The sequence below is a fragment of the Rhinolophus sinicus genome, linkage group LG03, assembly GCF_036562045.2.
Source record: "Rhinolophus sinicus isolate RSC01 linkage group LG03, ASM3656204v1, whole genome shotgun sequence".
Lineage (NCBI taxonomy): Eukaryota > Metazoa > Chordata > Mammalia > Chiroptera > Rhinolophidae > Rhinolophus > Rhinolophus sinicus.
The window spans coordinates 70686631-70706702 of NC_133753.1; the positions used below are offsets into that span (position 1 = coordinate 70686631).

Consider the following 20072-nt stretch of genomic DNA (forward strand, 5'->3'; position numbering starts at 1 on the left):
AAGTGCTTTTAAACCCATAATTGGCCAAAATGCAGATAATAAGAGAATACTCATCTGACTGGCAAAAAGATGAGTCACCAGTCCCTAAACAGTCAATGAGTGGATGCCATCAGCAAACCTCTGCCTGAGGTGGTTACGCTGTGTGTCACACAGAACATAATGACACCAGACTGAATCTGCTCTTGTAACTCACACTCTAATAGTCGCTCCACTTAGTCTCTTTCCAACTATTAGGTTGGAAGAGAATTCATCACTTTGTTTTGTAATCTGGGATAGGTACTCAAAAGTACAGGCAGACAGAAAGAAAGGCAGAACTCAAAAGCAACATAAAAGTTGGGGGGGGAAGAGGGAATTCACAACAAACTGTCTAAAAATATTATTTTCATTTTATTTCACTGCTTCTCACACCTTATACTTCAAATTTTTTTAAACCTGGCAATTTTTTTTAATTGAGGGAACTGCAGATTCACATCCAGTTGTAAGAAATAATACAGAGAAATCTCATACGTTTGGCCCAGTTTCCCCCAATAATAACATTTTGCAAAACTGTAGTACAGGGGCGGACTGATGGCTCAATTGATTAGAGCGTGAGCTCTTAACAACAGGGATCCTGGTTCGATTCCCACATGGGCCAGTGAGCTGCGCCCTCCACAACTACGATTAAAGACAACAAGCTGCCCCTGAACTGCTGGTGAGGAAGCCTTGAGTGCGAGCTCTTAACAAGGTTGCCGGTTCGATTCCCACATGGGATGGTGGGCTGTGCCCCCTGCAACTAAAGGTTGAAAATGGCGACTGGACTTGGAGCTGAGCTGCACCCTCCACAACTAGATGAAAGGACAACGACTTGACCTAGAGCTGATGGGCCCTGGAAAAACACACTATTCCCCAACATTCCCCAATAAAAAATTTAAAAAAAATTTTTTTTAACTTAAAACAAAAAATCTATAGTAAAATATCACAACCAGGATATGGACATACTGACACTGACACAATCCACCAATCTTATTCAGACTTCCCCAGTTTTATTTGTGCTCACTTGTGTGTGTATGTGTGTTTAAGTTCTCCACAGTTTTATCATTTGCATAGGTTTGTGTACCCACCACCACAATCAAGACAACGATCAGGACAAGCCTCCACCATGTTGCCTATAATCACATCCACTTCCCACCTTCCCATCCCTCACCCCTGAAAACCACTAGCCTGTCCTCCACCCATCTTTTAAATTCTTGTGCCACGCCCAATAGGGTGTAGCCATGTATACAATCAGCCCTGCTCCATTACTTCCTGTAACTTCTCTCCAGCTTCACCTTGTTGCACATTGCTCAGGATGGGAGTCCACCTTAAACAGCTTGTCATACTGTGTTTCCCCGAAAATAAGACCTAGCCGGACAATCGGCTCTAATGAGTCTTTTGGAGCAAATATTAACATATGACCCCATCTTATATTACATTACATTATGTTATTATATGAGACCTGGTCTTATATAATAGTAAAATAAGACCAGGTATTATATTGACTTTTGTTCCAAAAGACGCATTAGAGCTGATTGTCTGGCCAGGTCTTATTTTCGGGGAAACACAGTAGAAGGAATGAGTTTTGCACCTTATTGATAGACTGTCCAAAAGCAAAACAGAAAAGTTTTGGTGTTCTGGTGTATATGTCTCTAAATGTGTGCATATCCACTAATATGCACATTCCTGGCTATAAAATAAGGGGTGGAAACAACATATATTCTAGAAATTCTTAGCTTTGTATAAACATAAGTATCGATTCCTCTGAAATCAAAGAAAACACTGCTGTCTCTCAGACTGCCCAATTGAGAGGGGCAGAGTTCAGCCTTTTTCATTCCTATAAAGGTTATTATTCATTTCAACCACAACTGAAGTCACTCTACATCAGTACATAGAAGCCTTGACTTCTACTTAATGTCATTTTTTCCCCCTTGCAAACCATTACACACAGTGTCCTTTACTTGGATTTAAAATCCAAAGGCCAAACAATGAATTGCTAGTTACCAAAATGCAATTTAAAAAGAAGCGTAAATAAAACAATCTGTGCAACTTTTATGGCACTAACCAGTGTGCAAGCAATTGGAATTCATACCTGCAGAGCTGAGAAGAACACTGAAATCCGTCCCCCTCTGAGATTCTTCACTTTCCTTATCGACCCCTTTTTCAGTATCTTGATATCGATCCCAGTTAGAGACTATCTTTCTTTTAGAATAATTTCCCTGTTCATTCTCTTCTCCATGGGCCTCTGCAGCACTGTCATCTTCAACCTGCAATCATTAGAGAAAAATCAATAAGCAGGCAATGTAAACCTAGACCTTAGTGGCCTTAGCAGTAAAATAAAACCAAAAAATAGTCCTAGGTATCACAACAAAGAGCACATTTACAGACCAAGCTCTCTGAGGATATTAAATAATATTTCAAGATAATCCCATTATACCAGAGTATACTTTCAGAGTCACGTTTTCATTTAGCTTTGAAAAGGAAATCTGGTGAGTTCCTACCTAAAAATTTGTGTAACTGATATCGCTAAAGTCTATCCCAGTATGTCCTATTTCAGTAGTTGTTTCCTCTTATTGAAATAACCAAGACTGTAAATCTTAAACTCAAAGGACTTTAGGATGGAAATCAACTCTTTCAATTTACAGATTTTGTAAACACCCTCCAACAATATGTTATATTATGAGCTCTAAATGGGAACCCTGCTCAGATGCATTCAGGCTTAGGCATTAAAAGGTTAAGAGAGCATGAAGAAAAATGCAGAATGTGAGAAATTACAAAAGATAACGGGCCAAGTTCCTTCAGCAAATAAATGGTCAGGGGAAAAAATAGAGGAGAAGAAGAAACATATAGATTAATAGAGCTTAATGAACATAGCCAGGTGTGATGTTGGGACCTTATTTGTACTGTGATTCAAACAATGTAACTAGAGAAAATTACTTATGAGACAATTGGAGAAATGTGAACAATGACTGCATATTTGACTATAATTAAGGATATTGTTTTATTTATTTATTGTTTGGTACGATACCAGTATTGTGTTTATTTTTCATGTTTTTATCTGTTAAAAATAAATATTGAACTATTTATGGATGAAAAGACACAACATGTGGGATTTGCATCAGAATAATGGATGGTGAGGAATGGTGGGTGGAGGTAAAATAATCTGGGCATAACTGGTAACTGCTGAAGCTAGATGATGGGCACATGAAAATTCATTATATTATTCTATCTACTTTTATATGTGTTTAATATCTTCCAAAATAAAAAAATTGAATTTGGAAAAAAGAGAGGCATGTAGAATCTAAAGACACAGTTCAAAAAAGTATCCCTATAATCATGAAATCTTATCAAGAAAAAAACTTGTGAAATATACTAAAGCAACCCATCTGTACAGGATGCTTTAGTATAGACTTTTTTTTTAATAAGTTTTTATTAATAAACAGGGCATGTGCATTGCAGAAAAATTATGAGGGAAAGACAAGCAAAAAATAAATGAAACTCCCGTATTCACATCACCTGAAAGTACCACTAAGGACACCTTAGTGCATATACTTCCAGATTTTTTTCTATTTATATATTTATATATACTTTTTTTGGTGGTTTTTTTTTGGTAACCAGATTTCTCTTATCAATATTCTACACCTCTCCATTTCAGCAAATTTATTTCATGTAACATCCAGACTATTTCCAAATTTCCCTGACCCCAAAAATGTCCTTTACAGATGGTTTGTCCAAGCCAGGATCCTATTCAAGACCATGTACTGTATCTCACTGTTGCTCCTTAAGTCTGACTCTATTTTTGTGACATTGATTTATTGAAGAGACCGGTACAGGTGGATTACAGAAAGATTATCTTCTGTCTGGCTGCTTCCTTGTAATATTTGTTTATAGATTAGTTTATAGGAAATATCAGATTTTAAAATATCTAAATGCCAATGGAGTCAAAGGTAACAGCTTTTTGGCTAAAATACATCATATATGGTGCTCTGAACCTTACGTTATATCTCATCAAATGACAGATGATACATGGCTGAGCCGACATTAGTAACGCTAAGATAAACCAATGAGCTTGGGGGAAGAGTGACCCACCCACTGGACAGATATGTTTCCCCCTTGCATCTAGGACTTAGTCTGTGTGGTGTTATTTTGGTCCACCACAAATTTCTAGTTCCCCATCAACCGTCCAAACAGATTTAACACCAGCCACTAATCATACCTGAACCAAATTTTATAAGTTTTCATGAAACGCTGGAGTAACTGACCTTTCAAGATCACTCTCAGCCCTCAAATATCATCATAAGCCACCTTGACAGCACACACACACACAAAAGCAATCTCCTTTATAATCTAAGCATTGCAAAGATTGCCTGAAACCTAGAGGTTTCCTGCCATTCCTAAAAGTTTCTCAGAACAAAAAGATGCTAGCAGGTTACAGACATGTGACTGAATGAGATCTGCTATGTATATAACAAATACCAGAAACATTCTAAAGAAAATAGCTTTGTAATGAATGAGATTTTGGGGGCTAGAACTAGAGCTGAAAATACTAGCAGGGTTTAATGTGGGAGAACTCAATATTCTTTTGTTGGCCCACTGGGTAAACAGGATTCAGGGAGACTTCTCCAGTTGTACAAAACTTCTGAACATACTCGTAGCTATAACATATAGCAAAAATGTAAAACTGGACAAAGTAACTAGCTTGATGTAAAAGAGGATTATAATCTGAAACACCTGAGCAACTATTAACTCAATGAAACAAGTGCTGACATAGGAGGCAGGAGACCTAGATAGAATTAATGGCCCTGCCATCACCACCATTTCATATTTACAAAGTGTTTAGAATAGGTTGGCTTCACACAGATGAATGACTCACTAATCTCCAACTTAGAAAAATCACTGAACAAGGATCTCATTATCCCCACCAACCTGCAGAAACAAGGAGAGTTGTCATTAGCCTCCATCACAAGAGGGCATTAAGAAAGTTGATGTAACTTAAGAGAAAGGTGTATCTTAAAAATTCCTAAAAGACTTTATGTTTGGTTTATTTTGCAAAGATGAGACAAAATATGCAAAGCCCCAAGATAAAGAGAAAAACAGAATAAGAGAATACTGATAAAAGAAATGTGAAAACTATAAATATACAAACATCATTATTATGTTAACAACATCATTACAAAATTCGTCTTGCATACACTGAAAACTATCAGATATTGATGAAAGAAACTGAAGAAGGTACGGATAGAAAGATATTTTGTGCTCATGGATTGGAATAATTAATATTGTTAATGTCCACATTACCCAAAGTAATCTACAGAGTCAATGCAATCCCTATCAAAATTCCAAAGGCATTTTTCACAGAAATAGAACAAACAATCTTATAATTTGTATGGAACCACAAAGAGCCCAAATAGCCAAAGCATCTTGAGAAAGAAGAACAAAGCTAGAGGTATCATGCTTCCTGATATCAAACTATATTGCAAAGCTACAGTAATCAAAACAATATGACACATAAATCAATAGAACAGAATGGAGAGCCCAGAAATAAACTCACACATACTGGGGGTGTCAAAAAAATGTATAGAAGGGGACACTTTGGTCAACGTTGCTCAAGCAGTAGTTCGCCATAATCAGAAGTGTCTGGATGCTGATGGTAACCACTTTGAGCATCTCTTGTAATTGCAGAAGCCAAACGTGATTTGTATTCATCTTTTGTTACCGGTATATATTGAGCATTACAATTTTAATAATTTTTTCCTTTCTTAAAATGTGTATACATTTTTTGGCACCCTTTGTATATAGTCAATTTATTACAAAAGAGCCAAGAATATACAATGGGGAAAAGACAGTCTTTTAATAAACAGTTTTGGGAAAACTGGACTGACACATGTAAAAGAATGAAACTGGACACCTATCTTATGCCATACACAAAAATCAACTCAAAATTAATTTTAAAAAGTAAGGAAAGTAAGACCTAAAGCCAAAAAAGTCCTGGTAAAAAACAAAGCTGGTAAGCTCCTTGATATCAGTTTTGGCGATGACATTTTGGATTTGACAACAATAGCAAAAAACAAGTGGGACTACGTCAAACTAAAAAACGCTGCACAGCAAAGGAAACCATCAATAAAATGAAAAGGCAACCTAAACAATAGGAGAAAACAATTGCAAATCATGTATCTGATACACCCTCTCCTCCCATAACTGATTTTAAAAGCAATTGTATAAAACAATGTGCATAATTAGATTTACATATGTTATAGGCCCAACAATACATTTGCCAATAACAGCTCAAAGGTGGTAAGTGGAAGCAAAACTTCACTGAACTAAGGAAATGCCTCTAGATGGCAACTACAATATACAGAAGCAAATGAACAAAACTAAAAGTAGTTAATAAGAAGTCTAACAAAAGCTGTAAGTATATACTTACTCTTCTTCCTTCTCTCAGTCTTTAAAAGATAAAATTACATAGTAATAGTTGTAACAACGTATTGTTGGTTTTGTAACATATAGATGTAATATGTATAACAATAATACCATAAGGGGGGAAGGGAATAACCTATATATAGGAGTAATGTTTATCTCACTGGAAACAAGTATAAATCTGAAGCATATTCTGTTAAAATGTATATAGTAGGCCCCAGAGCAACCACTGAAGAAATTACTCAAAAAGTAAAAAAAGTCATTAAAGAAATTAAAATGCTACATTAAAAATATTAATTTCATGCCCATGAAAGCAGTAAAGGAGGTCTAGAGGAATAAAATATACATGAGACATCTGGAAGACAAAAGGTAAAATGGCAAATATTCAACTATATTAATAACATTAAATGTGAATAAACAATTCAATCAAAAGGCAGGTACTGACAGAATGATTTTTTAAAAATCCAACTTTGTTATCTACAGGAGGCATGTTATATTCAAAGATTAAAATAGCATATAATGAAGCATAGGATGGAAAAGGATATTCTATGCAAACAGTATGCAAAAATGAGCTGGAGTAGCTACACAAATATCCGGAAAAAACAGACCTTAAGGCAAAACTGTTACAAAAGAAGGACATTATACAATGACAAAAAGGGTCAATGTATCAGAAAGATATAACTATAAATATATAAATATATGCTCCTAATAATAGAACCTGACAAAATATGCAGCAAAAACTGACAGACTTGAAGCAAGAAATAGCACAACCCTAACAGACTTTAGCACCCCACTGTCCATAACGGATAGGACAGCTAGATGAAAGGTACCATGTGCACAACAGAACCAATAAAAAGATTTATGCACTGAAGCTGTGGTCCTATTTAATGCACAATAATTTACATTAATTTACATTCTGCTGAATTGAACTGGCCAGCCTATGAACTAACTGTATGTTTGGGCAACGGTCTTTTTAAGATATCTGCTTACCTTTTCTTTCAAAAAAGGAAACAGTCTGCTAGAAAATATTTAAAGATTATCTTTATCATGAAGAGCTCTCAGATAAGCCAGTAAAATTTGGGAAGTGATACAGAATTGTACACCTGAAATCTATGTAATTTTACTAACAATTGTCACCCCAATAAATTTATAAACTAAATTTTTTAAAAAATTTGGGAAGTGACTAATAATACACAACAATGAGACAACAGGTCCTATTTAAGGCCTTGTGTACTCAGGAAGCTAGCTTTTGAAGGTTCTACCTTCCCCTGGAGTAAAGGGGTGTAGAAAAGACTTTCCTGCTTTAATCTAATGAGGAGGTTGAAAACAATCACACATTTTTCAACAACATACTATATTCCTCACAAAATGTAATTATACCATAGAAGGGAACAAGAGATAAAAAGATATGAGAGAGAACACATTTAAGGAAACCCTCCAACAGAAAGTTACTGGAAACTAATTTCAGCAATCAAGTAATAATGTCAAATATATCCAACCAAAAATGTTACAATGTGTATTGCTAGAAAATTATATTAATTTGCCCTACTTTAAAATTTTAAAAGTTTATCAAGCTTTAAAATATATAATTGATAGTCTAATTGCCAACTTTTATATTTATAACCCTCTTAAGGTCATTTTTATCATATACAACCCTTTAAACCATAATCAGCAACTGATGCTTCATTTTTTTAATTGTCTTTTTAACGATATAAAAACTTATAACCCATCATAATTAAAGAGTTCAGTGATAGCTCTTTGGTATTAGAAAAGTGTTCTAGCAAAAGTAATTGTATGTGTTATTTCAAAAAGCTAAATTTCAATAAAAGTTTTCATTAAAAATGTACATATATACTATATACCTAGAATACAGGTATACTAAGGAGGATGCTTCCATTTGTCATTGTGTATTAAATATGCATTAGAGCATATTTTAAAAAATTAGTAAATGTACTTATACAGATATATGGCTTATATTTGTATTATCCATTGAACCTAGAACAAGATACAAAACACTGTGGCCATTAAGAATAAGAAAAAAAAAGTGGTACAGGCTATATTTGATTCGACTGTTTCTCCAGCAGAGAATTGTATACAGCCTGCTTTCTTGTCCTTCCTCGTAACCAGAATATGGCTGAGAAGAGGGGATAGAGGGATCTGAGAACAGAGGAAATGGTGACCCAATCCTTAGAGCAGCTGTTTAATGACATTTCTCCCAGATCTCTTCACTCATCCCGAATCCTTATATCTTATTTCTCCAAGTCCTTATATCTTTCTCACATGAGTAATTCTGTTTCAGAGAGGAGGCTAAAAATAGGCAGCAGAGAAAGGTAATTACCATTTGCTGGCAGCTCTCACAAGGCTAGACTAACTGTAAAGACCTGGCGAGTTTTATTCTCCCATGATTTAAGGGTAGTTGAGAAAATTAAACTGCAGTAACTTTCATTGGACTAATTGGAGGTTTTAAACTATACTTTGGGGAAGTCCTTTTACATGGAGTCCTTGTGGAAAGGAGGACAGGAGCAGCAATAGAATCAGGTCCGTTTTATCTGCTTTACAACGTGAACTTCATGTAAGAATTCAGGCTAAAACAGGTTTTAAAAACTACCAAATCAATCAGGCTTGCAAGTCCCAATTCCCAGGTAAAATTCTACGAATTAGATTAGTGTCAACAATTTTTGTGGTGAAGGAGGCACTAAATGGAACTACAATGAAGACAATTTGATTCTTGCTGTGGTTATGACCTAAGAAAAAAAGGGAATGGTTTGCTCTGTTGAGCTATTGAATATGGAGACACAAAAACTAGAGATGCAACTAAGAGGCATTCCAGTAAAATCTTTCCTTTGTTAACTAACTTAATTTGAGGGTGTTTTTTTTTTAATTGTATTAGTTTCAGGTGCACAAGACAAAGCAATACTTAGACGTTTATCATTTCTATCCCTCACACTGTGTGAACCCCCCTCCCCCATCCACTATCCCTCTGACATCGCACAGAGCCATTACATTGCCACTGTCTCTATTCCTAATGCTGTACTCCGCTTCCTGTGACCATATACATGCATACACACACACACACACACACACACACACACACAATTATAGTTGGCATTCATTATTGTTCAGCTTCAGGTGTACAGTGCAGAGATCAGGCATCTACATCATCCCTGAGGTGGTCTCCCAAATGGGACAAGTGTCCATTGGATACCCTACGAAATCTTTACATTATTGATTACGTTCCCCAAATTAATTTTCAAAACCCCGTGGCCATCTTGTGGTTATCGACTATTTTCTAAACCCCTCACCTTCCCTCTTATCCCCACCTCCCCCCGCCCATCTAGCACCCCAATTTGAGGGTTTTATATACACAAAAATGATCAGCCTCTACATGAAGGCCATATGTTGACTCTGAGCATTTCTGAGGAAGCTTAATGTACAAAACATACTTTCCCCGGCCCGAGTCACTGACAGTTTCCTCTTTTTCCTAAAGGGGCGCTGATAATTCAGGTGCCTCTGCCCCTGTTGCATCTTTCTGGAATTTCACCACACGGGTGTACTGCTGGACATGGCCAGATTTTCTTTTGATTCTGTCTCAGTTAAATTTTCACCTCTCTCTATCCATCAGCACAGGACTGGTTTCCTTGGTTACTGAGGTTTGACTGTCATCACCGTCCATTTTCCAGAGGGGGAAAAATATGAAAGAAAAAAAAAAAAAAAAAATCACGGACTACTAAATAGCTGTTGTTTATCTGGCCAACTTTGAGATGCTCCCCAAATCCTCACGTCACCAGAGGCTGAGATATTAACAAGTAAAGACTTATAGAACCAGAAGGAATCTGGATAGCCCCGGTCCAGTCCTCAGCCATCCAAGCAAAATCATGGAGAAATCACGTTAGGCGAGTCTCAGCTACCCCCGGGTCTGTGATTGTGTTCTCTTCCCAAATTGACCATATTAGTTGGTTCATTAGCACAAACGTCCCATTCCTTATTCATTATCATTGCTTGTTCTAAATTTCTTAAATTCCCCACAACCGTTTTTAGTGGTTATAATCAAAATGGGCTCGGTAGATATGACTCGGCTAGGGCCGCCACAACCACACCCCAGGTTTTGAAACTAGTCACCTTTATAGTTCCTTCTCAGGACACATTTCTTTCTTTAAATGGCACTTACCTTTCCTCCTGGCTATCCTACAATACATCCGAGGAGGACTGCTTTTGTTCCTTAACTACACAATTGCCAACATTCCTTCAACATGCATTTCTTGAGTAGTGACTAAGTGCCAAGTACCAGGTCAGGCATAGAGAATTCAAAAACAAATAAGAGGAGGTCCCTACCCTTCAAAACCCATAGTCCTGTGGGGAAATTAGAAAAGCAAACATACATTTAAAGCAGTGTGATCTGCGCTATAATAAAACATTCAAAAGGTGTTATGGGATCCTAGAAAAAGAGCCAATGATGGAGGAAAGAGGAATGGAGGGCATCTTCAGGACCAGTCTTGTGAGCCAGGGAGAAGTAGGAGGAAGGCATTTCAGGTTGAGGAAACAGGATAATTCAGCACTGGCCGTGGACACATGGCCTGAGATTAGTCTATGAAGGAAACTGCCACCATCTCCTGCTGGAAGGCGGTTCCCAGGCTCAAAGAGAATTAGCAAAGAACATGCTTCTAATCAAGAGGTAACAGCTCTTGAAAACAAAACCCAGGGAGGTCAACAACGGGAAATTTGAAAAAGGAAAAATATGTTCAAGGATTCTGGGAAGACAAAGCAGTAGCGGCAGTTTTTTAGGCTTTCCAAATCCCTCCACCCCCAAAAGAACCACGCAGAGGCTCAAGGATAGCAAAATCAAAACTCCATGGGAAACATCTACAAAAACCAAAGTGGCCAAAAAAAAAAAAAAAAGCCGAAAAAACCCTGGGTGGCAAGGTATCTCCACCAAGCCCCAAATGCGAGCAGGTAGCAACAGTCCCTAAACCTGCGTGGTACCAGCAGCTTGAGAGGAAACACAGGAAGCATCAGGGCATCTGAGAGACCTGAGCGTCCCTAAAATAAACAACAGGTGCTCACTAGAAACTCTCCAGTTTGGCAGGCCCTTTGAGAACAGTCACTAAAAATGTTGGCTCTTAGGCACTCCCGTAGCTAGTGAGTACAAGTTCACAGAAAAGACTGAAGGGGTGAGTCTGGGCCCACGAACTCCCAAAAGTAACTGGGCAAAGCTCCTTAGCAGGACAAAACTCCACTCTAAAGAGAAACTGCTGGGGACAGAATCCAAATTGAGCAGAACAGGGACCCAAAAAAAAGAGAAAGAGAAAAGAAGGGACAGATTTGGGGGATGGTTGAGGGCAGGAGGCAGGGACGTACCAGAGTTGAGGTCCATATTTTTACACTTTGAAATAACAGTACAGGTGCTCCACAGCCATAAAACCTGAAAAGCTATCCTTAAGAGTGTCTCCCTTTTAAAAGTGGGGGAAAACTGATTTCACATGAAAATCAGGAACAACAAAAGATCATGGTCAAATCCCATACTGTGTTGTTATTATAAGGACAAAGATACTATAAGGATAGCAGCATTTTTGTAATAAATTCCACAAAGCACCCACAAATGTTTTATTAGGATACAATTTCACTATTTAGGTACATAACTAGTAAGTCCCCCCTTGGGCTTCAGGGACAAAGGATAAAAAAGAACAGCTGTCCAGTCTCCATCCTGCTCAGAGACATCACTACATGGGGGGGGGGGGGGGGGGAGTGAGGTGGAAAGAATCTGAGAACACAAAAAAAGGTAAACCAACCCAGGAAGCAGTTGTTCAATGAGCCAGCTCATAGGCCTCGTCACTCCATCCCTTTCCTTCTCCAAGTCCTTATCTCTTTCTCATAGGTGTTATTTTGTTTCAGAGAGTTTGATAAAAATGAGGCATGAAAAAGTAATTACCAGTTGTTAGCAGGATGAAGAATGTGGGCAGTACTACTCTCCTCTCCATTCCCAGCTGCTCAGAGGCTGTTACCTTTCCTTCAAACAATATACCCCTGATCTGACAGTGACCCCGATGGGGGCACAGAACGGGAGGGAATTTTTATGTCTTAGGTTGTTCGTCAGAATGAAGTTCACAGTACCGGCAGATCGGCACGGGAGATTTTTTTAAACTTATGTAGTAAACTCATTCTAACAAAGAGAGCCACTGTGACAGACTCTGATGGGCATTTATCTACCTCACAGCGTCACTTACCTCCTTCCTGTTACTTCATTCTTTGCATGTGGCAGTCTCTTTGCTCTCACAAGTGTCCCCTTTTCCTTCATACTACACTTTGGTCAAAGTATCTCAGCAATATCTCCTGAGCTGCAAAACATAACCTGAATCATTTATAAAATATTTCTAACAGGGATTTTTGATCCGGCCAACAAACCTGTGAACCCCACTGTTAGCTAAACCCAAGAGAACTCCCTCCTCTGATGAGCTGCTCCATTTTAAAACAGCATACCATGTTTCCCCGAAAATAAGACCTAGCCGGACAATCAGCTCTAATGCGTCTTTTGGAGTAAAAATTAATATAAGATCCGGTCTTATAGTAAAATAAAAAAACATGTTCAAGGATTCTTATAGTAAAATAAGACCAGGTATAATATAATACCGGATATAATACCGGGTCTTATATTAATTTTTGCTCCAAAAGACGCATTAGGGCTGATTGTCTGGCGAGGTCTTATTTTCAGGGAAACATGGTAGATATACTGACAAAGACAAAAGGTTTGTTTCTTCTTTACATTCCAAGTTCTAAGCCACTGCCTTCTAAATCATCTCTTGGGCTTACCAAAATAATATGATTTGCCACATGTCTTTTCACCTGCCCCCATCCATCCTGGATTCACCCACTTAGTCCACTTGTTAACAATTCATCAGAAAGCCTAGAACAGAGTGCTCAACTCTCCCTACGAAATGAGACAGCCAAGTAACCACCACTATGTGCCAAACAGCTTGGAGACCTCATCCTCATTCCAATACAGTTAAGCAGTTTCCTCAAAAAAGTTCCTTCTCATCAACTATTTTGAAACATGTATCACTTCAGATTTTTCAAGCAATGTCCCTGTTACTATGTAGCCATCAATTCTAATAAGATGCCAATGACCAAGGCAAGTGATTTCAGTAAGCCTTATTCAGAGCTTCCAAAAGGATTGAAAACTTTGTTACCTGCCCACTATTTATTCTAAAAACACTTAGAAGAATTGTAATGTCATATACAGTTCTTATGTAGGCTGTTGTACTTTATCCAATGCAAACAGCAGGTTCAATAAGTTCTAGAGTTTCTTATTAAGTCCTCTACTCTTTGCCATGCCTCAAAATAAAGGTTTTACTGCTAGATAATGTCCTTTTCTACCTTTAGAATAGACCTCCTTACCAATACCTTTACAAATTTGGTCCACAATATTAATCCAAGGAGGCAAATTAGAAATTTGCTTGAAACAAAATCCTCTCTCTTTCTTAAAGCATCCTTGTAGACCATCTGGTTTAAGCCCCAGGGTTTCAGGGATGAAATCAGCTTCAGAAAAGGACTTGACCAAGGTCTTAGCAGAGGAAGAATAAAATCCAGGGCTTTTGCAAATAAATCTTGTTACTGAGCAAAATCTCAGTAAAATACATCATTGTCTCCAATGTTTTTAGCCTCTTGGTTTCTAAAGCCTTTGTGAAAGTTCTACCCAAAACTTCTGACTACCAGTAGAGAAAAATAATGAGACTGTCTAAAGTGCAGATGAAATGCAGCAAGCCAGAGACTAATGATTCAAGAATCATCTTCTAATGTGTGAAACCACCCTCCCTAAATCAATGACACTATCTTGCATCGTTCAAAACTCGTTCTCATTCAATTATCTTATTTAATTTCAAGGAGCCCTGGAAGATAGGCATATCTTCCTTACACATAATCAATTATACATACACAGATGAAATACAATTGCAGTAGGTCATGTACCCACTCCAAGAACCAACCACACAAGAGAACAAATCTCTGACCAAAACTTATTCCCTGCAACCATTCATTACAATCATTGAAAATGGCAAGGTTCACTTTTGGGGAATAGCTCAATAATAAGAAGTCACTTACAGTTAGAATAAATATGACCAGCGACTGGGGGAAGAGGGACAAACATAATCAACGACAATAAAGAAAAAGACGCAATTCAACAAGGGAGTTAGTGAGCATTTGCAAAAATTGTCAGAAGTACCTCAGAGCAAACTAAAACAGAAGGTGATGTCAACTGGTGACAAACTGGTAAAGTGTGAAAAAGGGAAACTCGACCAAACAGGTGTAATCTAAATCTTAACCTAGTCTTGTTAATTAAAGGATTAATGCCACCATCTGGTAGAACACACTTCTCGTACCACCTCACAAGTCAGTCAAACAGACTGCATTTCTCACTGTGCTTCCATTGGTGACTGGTGTAAACTACAGCTATGCCGCTAGAAATCCATGTGCCTTCAAAAAGCTCCACACATTACCTCATTCGGGTCCCTTGACTACATTACACTCTTACTCTCCTTGTAGCAAAAAGCTGTAAGTTTAACAAGGTCAAATTTCAGAAGATACAAGATAATACCTCCACAAAAACTTTTTCAGTTGTTCTGTGTTTAGACAAGGGCCATATTCAAGCCCTAGCCAGTTAAAGCTGTTTAATTTAAAAGCTGTTTGAAAAGAACAAATGGGCCATAATTCTGTTCCTTTTAAGCACTCATTTCATGTGGGACAGCCCCCATAAACACACGCTGACCAAATGATGAAGAGGGAATCACTAGACCAATCATGTGAAAAGTCTGTCTTTGTACATGTTATTTTATCTGACAATTAGGAAATAATTTGATGTATGCTTCCACCTTCTCTTGCTTTCTACCACTTAAAGCTCCTCTTTTGAATTTATCCTCCTCTTCAGTTCTTCCCTGATGAATACAATTGTAGAAAATGCATAACATTTCTTCTGTGGGCTGGCTGGATGTTTTGTACATCAAAATCTTTTCTCTTCAAGAGCACTCACACATGACAACATCGACATGAAGAGAAAAGGACGGGAGGCTCACAGCACTCTTGTCAGCGAGCTCCCTGCAAGTCCATAGAAATCAAACGACAACAACTGCAAAAACCACATTTAGGGATTTCAAGTGCAAATATTTTGTAGACGGAATAAGACAGCATTGTGTGCAATGAAGACAAGGGCATGCATTAAACCTGAAATCTACTTTTGCCACACAATGCATGACATTTGAAAGGTGCCCAGCTGGCAAGCTCTTCTTTTCTGGCTGAACTGCATTCTCTCATTCCTCAGCCAGCATCTGACATCATGGCTACATATTAGCAATAAAGTCTTCCTTCCAAGCCGTACTACTTTAACCAAAATTAAGAAAAAGAAAATGTACTTTTCAGAGGCAGAGAGATTCGAGAGACAAAACCCCCTCCACCACCACCTCCCACCACCCCACCACCCCACCCCCTGTGAAAGGACGGAATACTATACTCTGCATTTCCCTTCTGCAGCCGTTTTCAAGTGTGACCTTTAGGAAGCTCTTCCAACACTGGGGAGGAAAAAACTTTAATTAAAAGAAAGGGCAGCAAAGACGCCTGAGGAAGGAAGCAAGCTTTTTACCTTGCATTAGAGAAAGGTGGATTTTCTCAAAGCTCCCAACCCACAAGGACAAAATGCAAATCCCAGGATGAGGATTAGACAGAGCACACAAGCTAAGGGCCCTGAGGCTGGGCCCCAGCCTGGGGGCCTGAATGACTGACTGTATGTTACTAAAATTCCCTTGGAGCTGGCAATACTAACATAATGTGCGCCTTGTCTTTTCTACAAGTGCAAGGCTCTGTGTGCTTCATAGAAATTTAAAGCAACACTTAATTCCACCTTCTCTAGATCCCCACCAACAGTGTCCAAATACTCTTGTGGAAGAAGCACAAATTAAACCCTAGTATTGCTTCCTTCCAACAGGAGGCCTGTGAATTTAAAATTGTAATCGAGGATTAAACTTGAAAAAGCTAAAGCCTGTTAGGACATGAACTCTAGCTTTGGCAGAAGGGAAATGCTGCATCTTCCTGTAACGTGCTTAGCACAGAAAGGTTCATCTGCCCCGAAACAGTGTCCTCCCCCCCCCACCCCAGGGATTTCTAGGGAGGCAACACTGACTAAATAGAAGTAACTTGAAATGTAAAGTCCTTGCCTGAGAGTAACACACTGTCATCAGAATTTTGACAAGAGAAGGTCTGGAGTGCGATACATCATTAAGGTAACTCTGGATGGGGTGTCTCAGACAGCCCTAGAGAATAAACGGGACAGGAAGAGGACCCTGGGAAACAGAGAGGGGCTATCCCAAAGAAAGTGTCACAATCACCAGCAAGATAAACCTTGCTTCCTCCTGCACAATCCCCAAGACCAGTCTTCAGGCTTTAGCCATGGCAATTCGGTGCATTCAAGGTGAAAAAGGGAAACTCCTCTGTCTTACATCTAATGGTCCTGGAGCCACACAAACAACATAAGAGTGAGATTCTACAAGAACAGAGTCCTGATCCAGAGCAGGGATGTTCTTGGCTGAAGTACACAATTTGCTTTTAAAAAGAAATCACAGATTTACAAGTCTGCCAAATGGACAAGCTCTTTTTCTCTTTCACCTCTGAAGAGGAGTGATGAACCACTAAATACCCAAGTATTTCAAGTGAAAAGCAATAGTCCTCTCAGTCTGGAATACTTACTTTTGTAGAATCTGGTAAAAATCATATAGTAAAATACATATAGCAAAATACAAAGTTCTAAGAGTTTAGACAAATGGAGTTATGTAACCACTGTGCTTCCCTGAAAATAACACCTAGCAGGACAATCACCTCTAATGCGTCTTTTGGAGCAAAAATTAATATTATATTATATATTATATTATATAAGACCGGGTCCTATATTATATAAGACCCGGTATTTATTTTACTATATTATATTATACCCAGTCTTATATAAGACCCGGTCTTATAGTAAAATAATACCGGGTCTTATATTAATTTTTGCTCCAAAAGACACATTAGAGCTGATTGTCCGACTAGGTCTTATTTTTGGGGAAACACGCACCATCACAGTCAAGAAACAGAACAGTCCCATCACCTGAAAACTTCCAACACCTGAAAACTGTCCACCCCTCCAGACTTCTCTCACTTCACATTGTACATTCATAGTAGACCCGTCCATGTCGCTGTAACTGTAGTTCATTCCTTCTTATTCCTAAGTTGCAGTTCATGGTATAGATGGACCTGAGTTTGTACATCCATTCACCAAAGAATCTTTGGGTTGTTCCTGGCTTTTAGCAATTATGAAAAAAGCCATTATAAGCATTCACACACATAAGTTTCCATTTCTTTTGGGTAAATACATTAACCTAAGAGCGGGACTCCTGAGACATGTGATACATGTATGTTTAACTTGATAAGACACTGCCAAGATTTGGTATTGTCAGGTTTGGGGAAGTTTTTTTTAGCCATTCTAATATACGTACAGTGATTTCTCAGTGTGATTTTAATTTGGATTTCCCTAATAACAAATGATGTTCAACATCTTGTACTATTTGCCATCAACATATCTTCCTAGGTAAGTAGTCTGTTTAACTGGTTGGATTCAGACAGCAAGTTTGTTTCATCTTTTGTGGGCCATGGTTCCAGTATCACCTCAGTACTCAATAGGCTTTTGCTGCCTCAGGTCTGTATCCCCTGCTCACAGCTCAGACCGAGCCCGGGGCTCAGGCCAGTTCACACAATGAGAAGATCCCCTTCAGCTCTCTCCTCTCCAGGACTCTCCCAATCACCTGGCCCAAAGGTGGGGTTTCTCTTGAAGTTCCAGCTGCCCACATTGCCCCTCAAAAGAAAAAGCGGAGAAAGAGAAAGAAACAAAAAGAAGTATTCTCTCACACTCTTTGGATGGCAGGGGCCCCTGTTCCCAGGTCTGCTGGCCAGAATGACAGGATTTCTACAGATATTTTAGCTGCTGCCACTACCACCTGCCCAGGCTCTTTAAGGGGTCATGCCCCACCCCCATGATTCCAAAAAGGGAGGGATAACCCTGCACTTTCCAACTTGCATTTTGCTGGTTTTCTGGCCAGAAAGATGGAATTTTTCTAGGATTTTAGCTACTTCTGTACCACCACTGCAGTTCTGTGGCGAGCCAGCCTCCAGGCCAGGGAGAAAACAAAAACAATGAGAAACTCACCCCACTGACCCCCCCCCCCATACAGATTGCTTCTTTGGGTTTTCACTCCCTTCTCAATTTGCCAGCTTTTCTTTGCTTTTCTGAGTCCCCAAGTAATCAATCTGTCCACAGTCTTCAGCTGCAATCAGCAGGAGAGTTAGGTCGTAGTGGGCTCCTTTCATCTTGGTCCTGTCTGCCCGGTAATTTCACCATTACTTGCTGAAGCAGCGTCTCTCTTGACCACTTCACATTATGAAGCTTCTGCACACCTGAGCCAAGGCGCCAGCCCATTTCCACTTCCACTTGATGGCAGTGCCAGGGCCAGAGAAAACCCATCACTAATTCTTATGGAACCAAGACAGCCAGCGCACATTTCTGTCCTCCTCTTAGGTGTCACCATTTATTTCATACCGTTAAAAAATGCGACAGGAAAGAAAAACCAAACTTCCTGACTTCAGGAACACTGTCCTATTCTAGTCCCCACTCTGTGAGCCTCTCTCTCTTGCCTTCCCTCCCAATCACGCTAACGATGCCAGCGGGTGGTTAACTATTCATTGTAAACAGCTGCTTGTCAAGTTTGTTGACAGAGGCTAAGAAAACTAATCTACACATGTTCAGGCTGCTCAAGACACCAAAGAAAAAAAAGCGTGTTAGAAATTCTGACAGATGCTTCTTTCTTTAGCAGAGACATTGAAACTCATTCTGGCTGTTTCCATTGTTGGCAAAATAGAGGACTGTGATGCGGGGGACCCTGCTCGCTGCGCCATTTGTCGTGCAGGGTGGCCTGCGGGGTCTCTTCTGGGGTGTCAGGTGAGGTCTCTGGTTCCGCTCCCCACATAAGAACGCAGGACATGGTGAGGCGAAAAAGGAACACCCACAGAGCCATAGGTAGGGGAGTCATACCACTAGTCTCGCTGGCAGCTGGGTTGGAGACACAGGAAGCAGGAGCCACACTGTCTGCAACCTGCCGTCCTAACTGCAATCCACCCTGCCAGCCACCATCTTCTTGCTAGCCCCCATTTGCTGCTAGCGTAGCCACAGCAGTTATATTAGTGGCCAATGGCTCACTGGTTGCAGCTGATGGCCAACTAGCCACAGCTGATGGCCATCCAATCACAGTTGATGGCCATTTACTACCTGAGCCAGCACCTTTCCACGTGAGGCCAAGAGCCTGGAAACTGCACTCCTGGCTCTGTCCCCACAAGGACTGTATCCAGGGAGGAGCCCTGAGAGTGGGTTTGGTTTCAGAGGTAGAGCTAAACCTACCTTCCCTTTACTGCTTCTAGTGGTAATAGGAAAAGCATAAACCTGCTAACAAAAAATGAACATGAATGTTTCCAGAATCCTGGATGTAACACCAGTCTGAAAGAGAGTCCATTATTCAGTGACATAACAAACAGCTACTGAGCGCCGATGCTACACCAGGCACTGTGTAATGTGTGTGGAACAC

At 39.3% G+C, this 20072-nt stretch overlaps 2 protein-coding genes across 2 annotated transcripts in view; one reads left to right on the forward strand and one right to left on the reverse strand.

The window, feature by feature from the left end:
* AVEN (apoptosis and caspase activation inhibitor) overlaps nucleotides 1-20072 on the reverse strand; it is a 142562-nt gene that overhangs the window by 108328 nt on the left and 14162 nt on the right. Inside the window, exon 3 of the mRNA XM_019752876.2 lies at nucleotides 2105-2279. Within this exon, the coding sequence (XP_019608435.2) occupies nucleotides 2105-2279 (175 nt within the window). The remainder of the gene's footprint in view (nucleotides 1-2104; nucleotides 2280-20072) is intronic.
* Nucleotides 1-20072, forward strand: part of CHRM5 (cholinergic receptor muscarinic 5) — a 73092-nt gene that overhangs the window by 17735 nt on the left and 35285 nt on the right. The window lies entirely within an intron of this gene.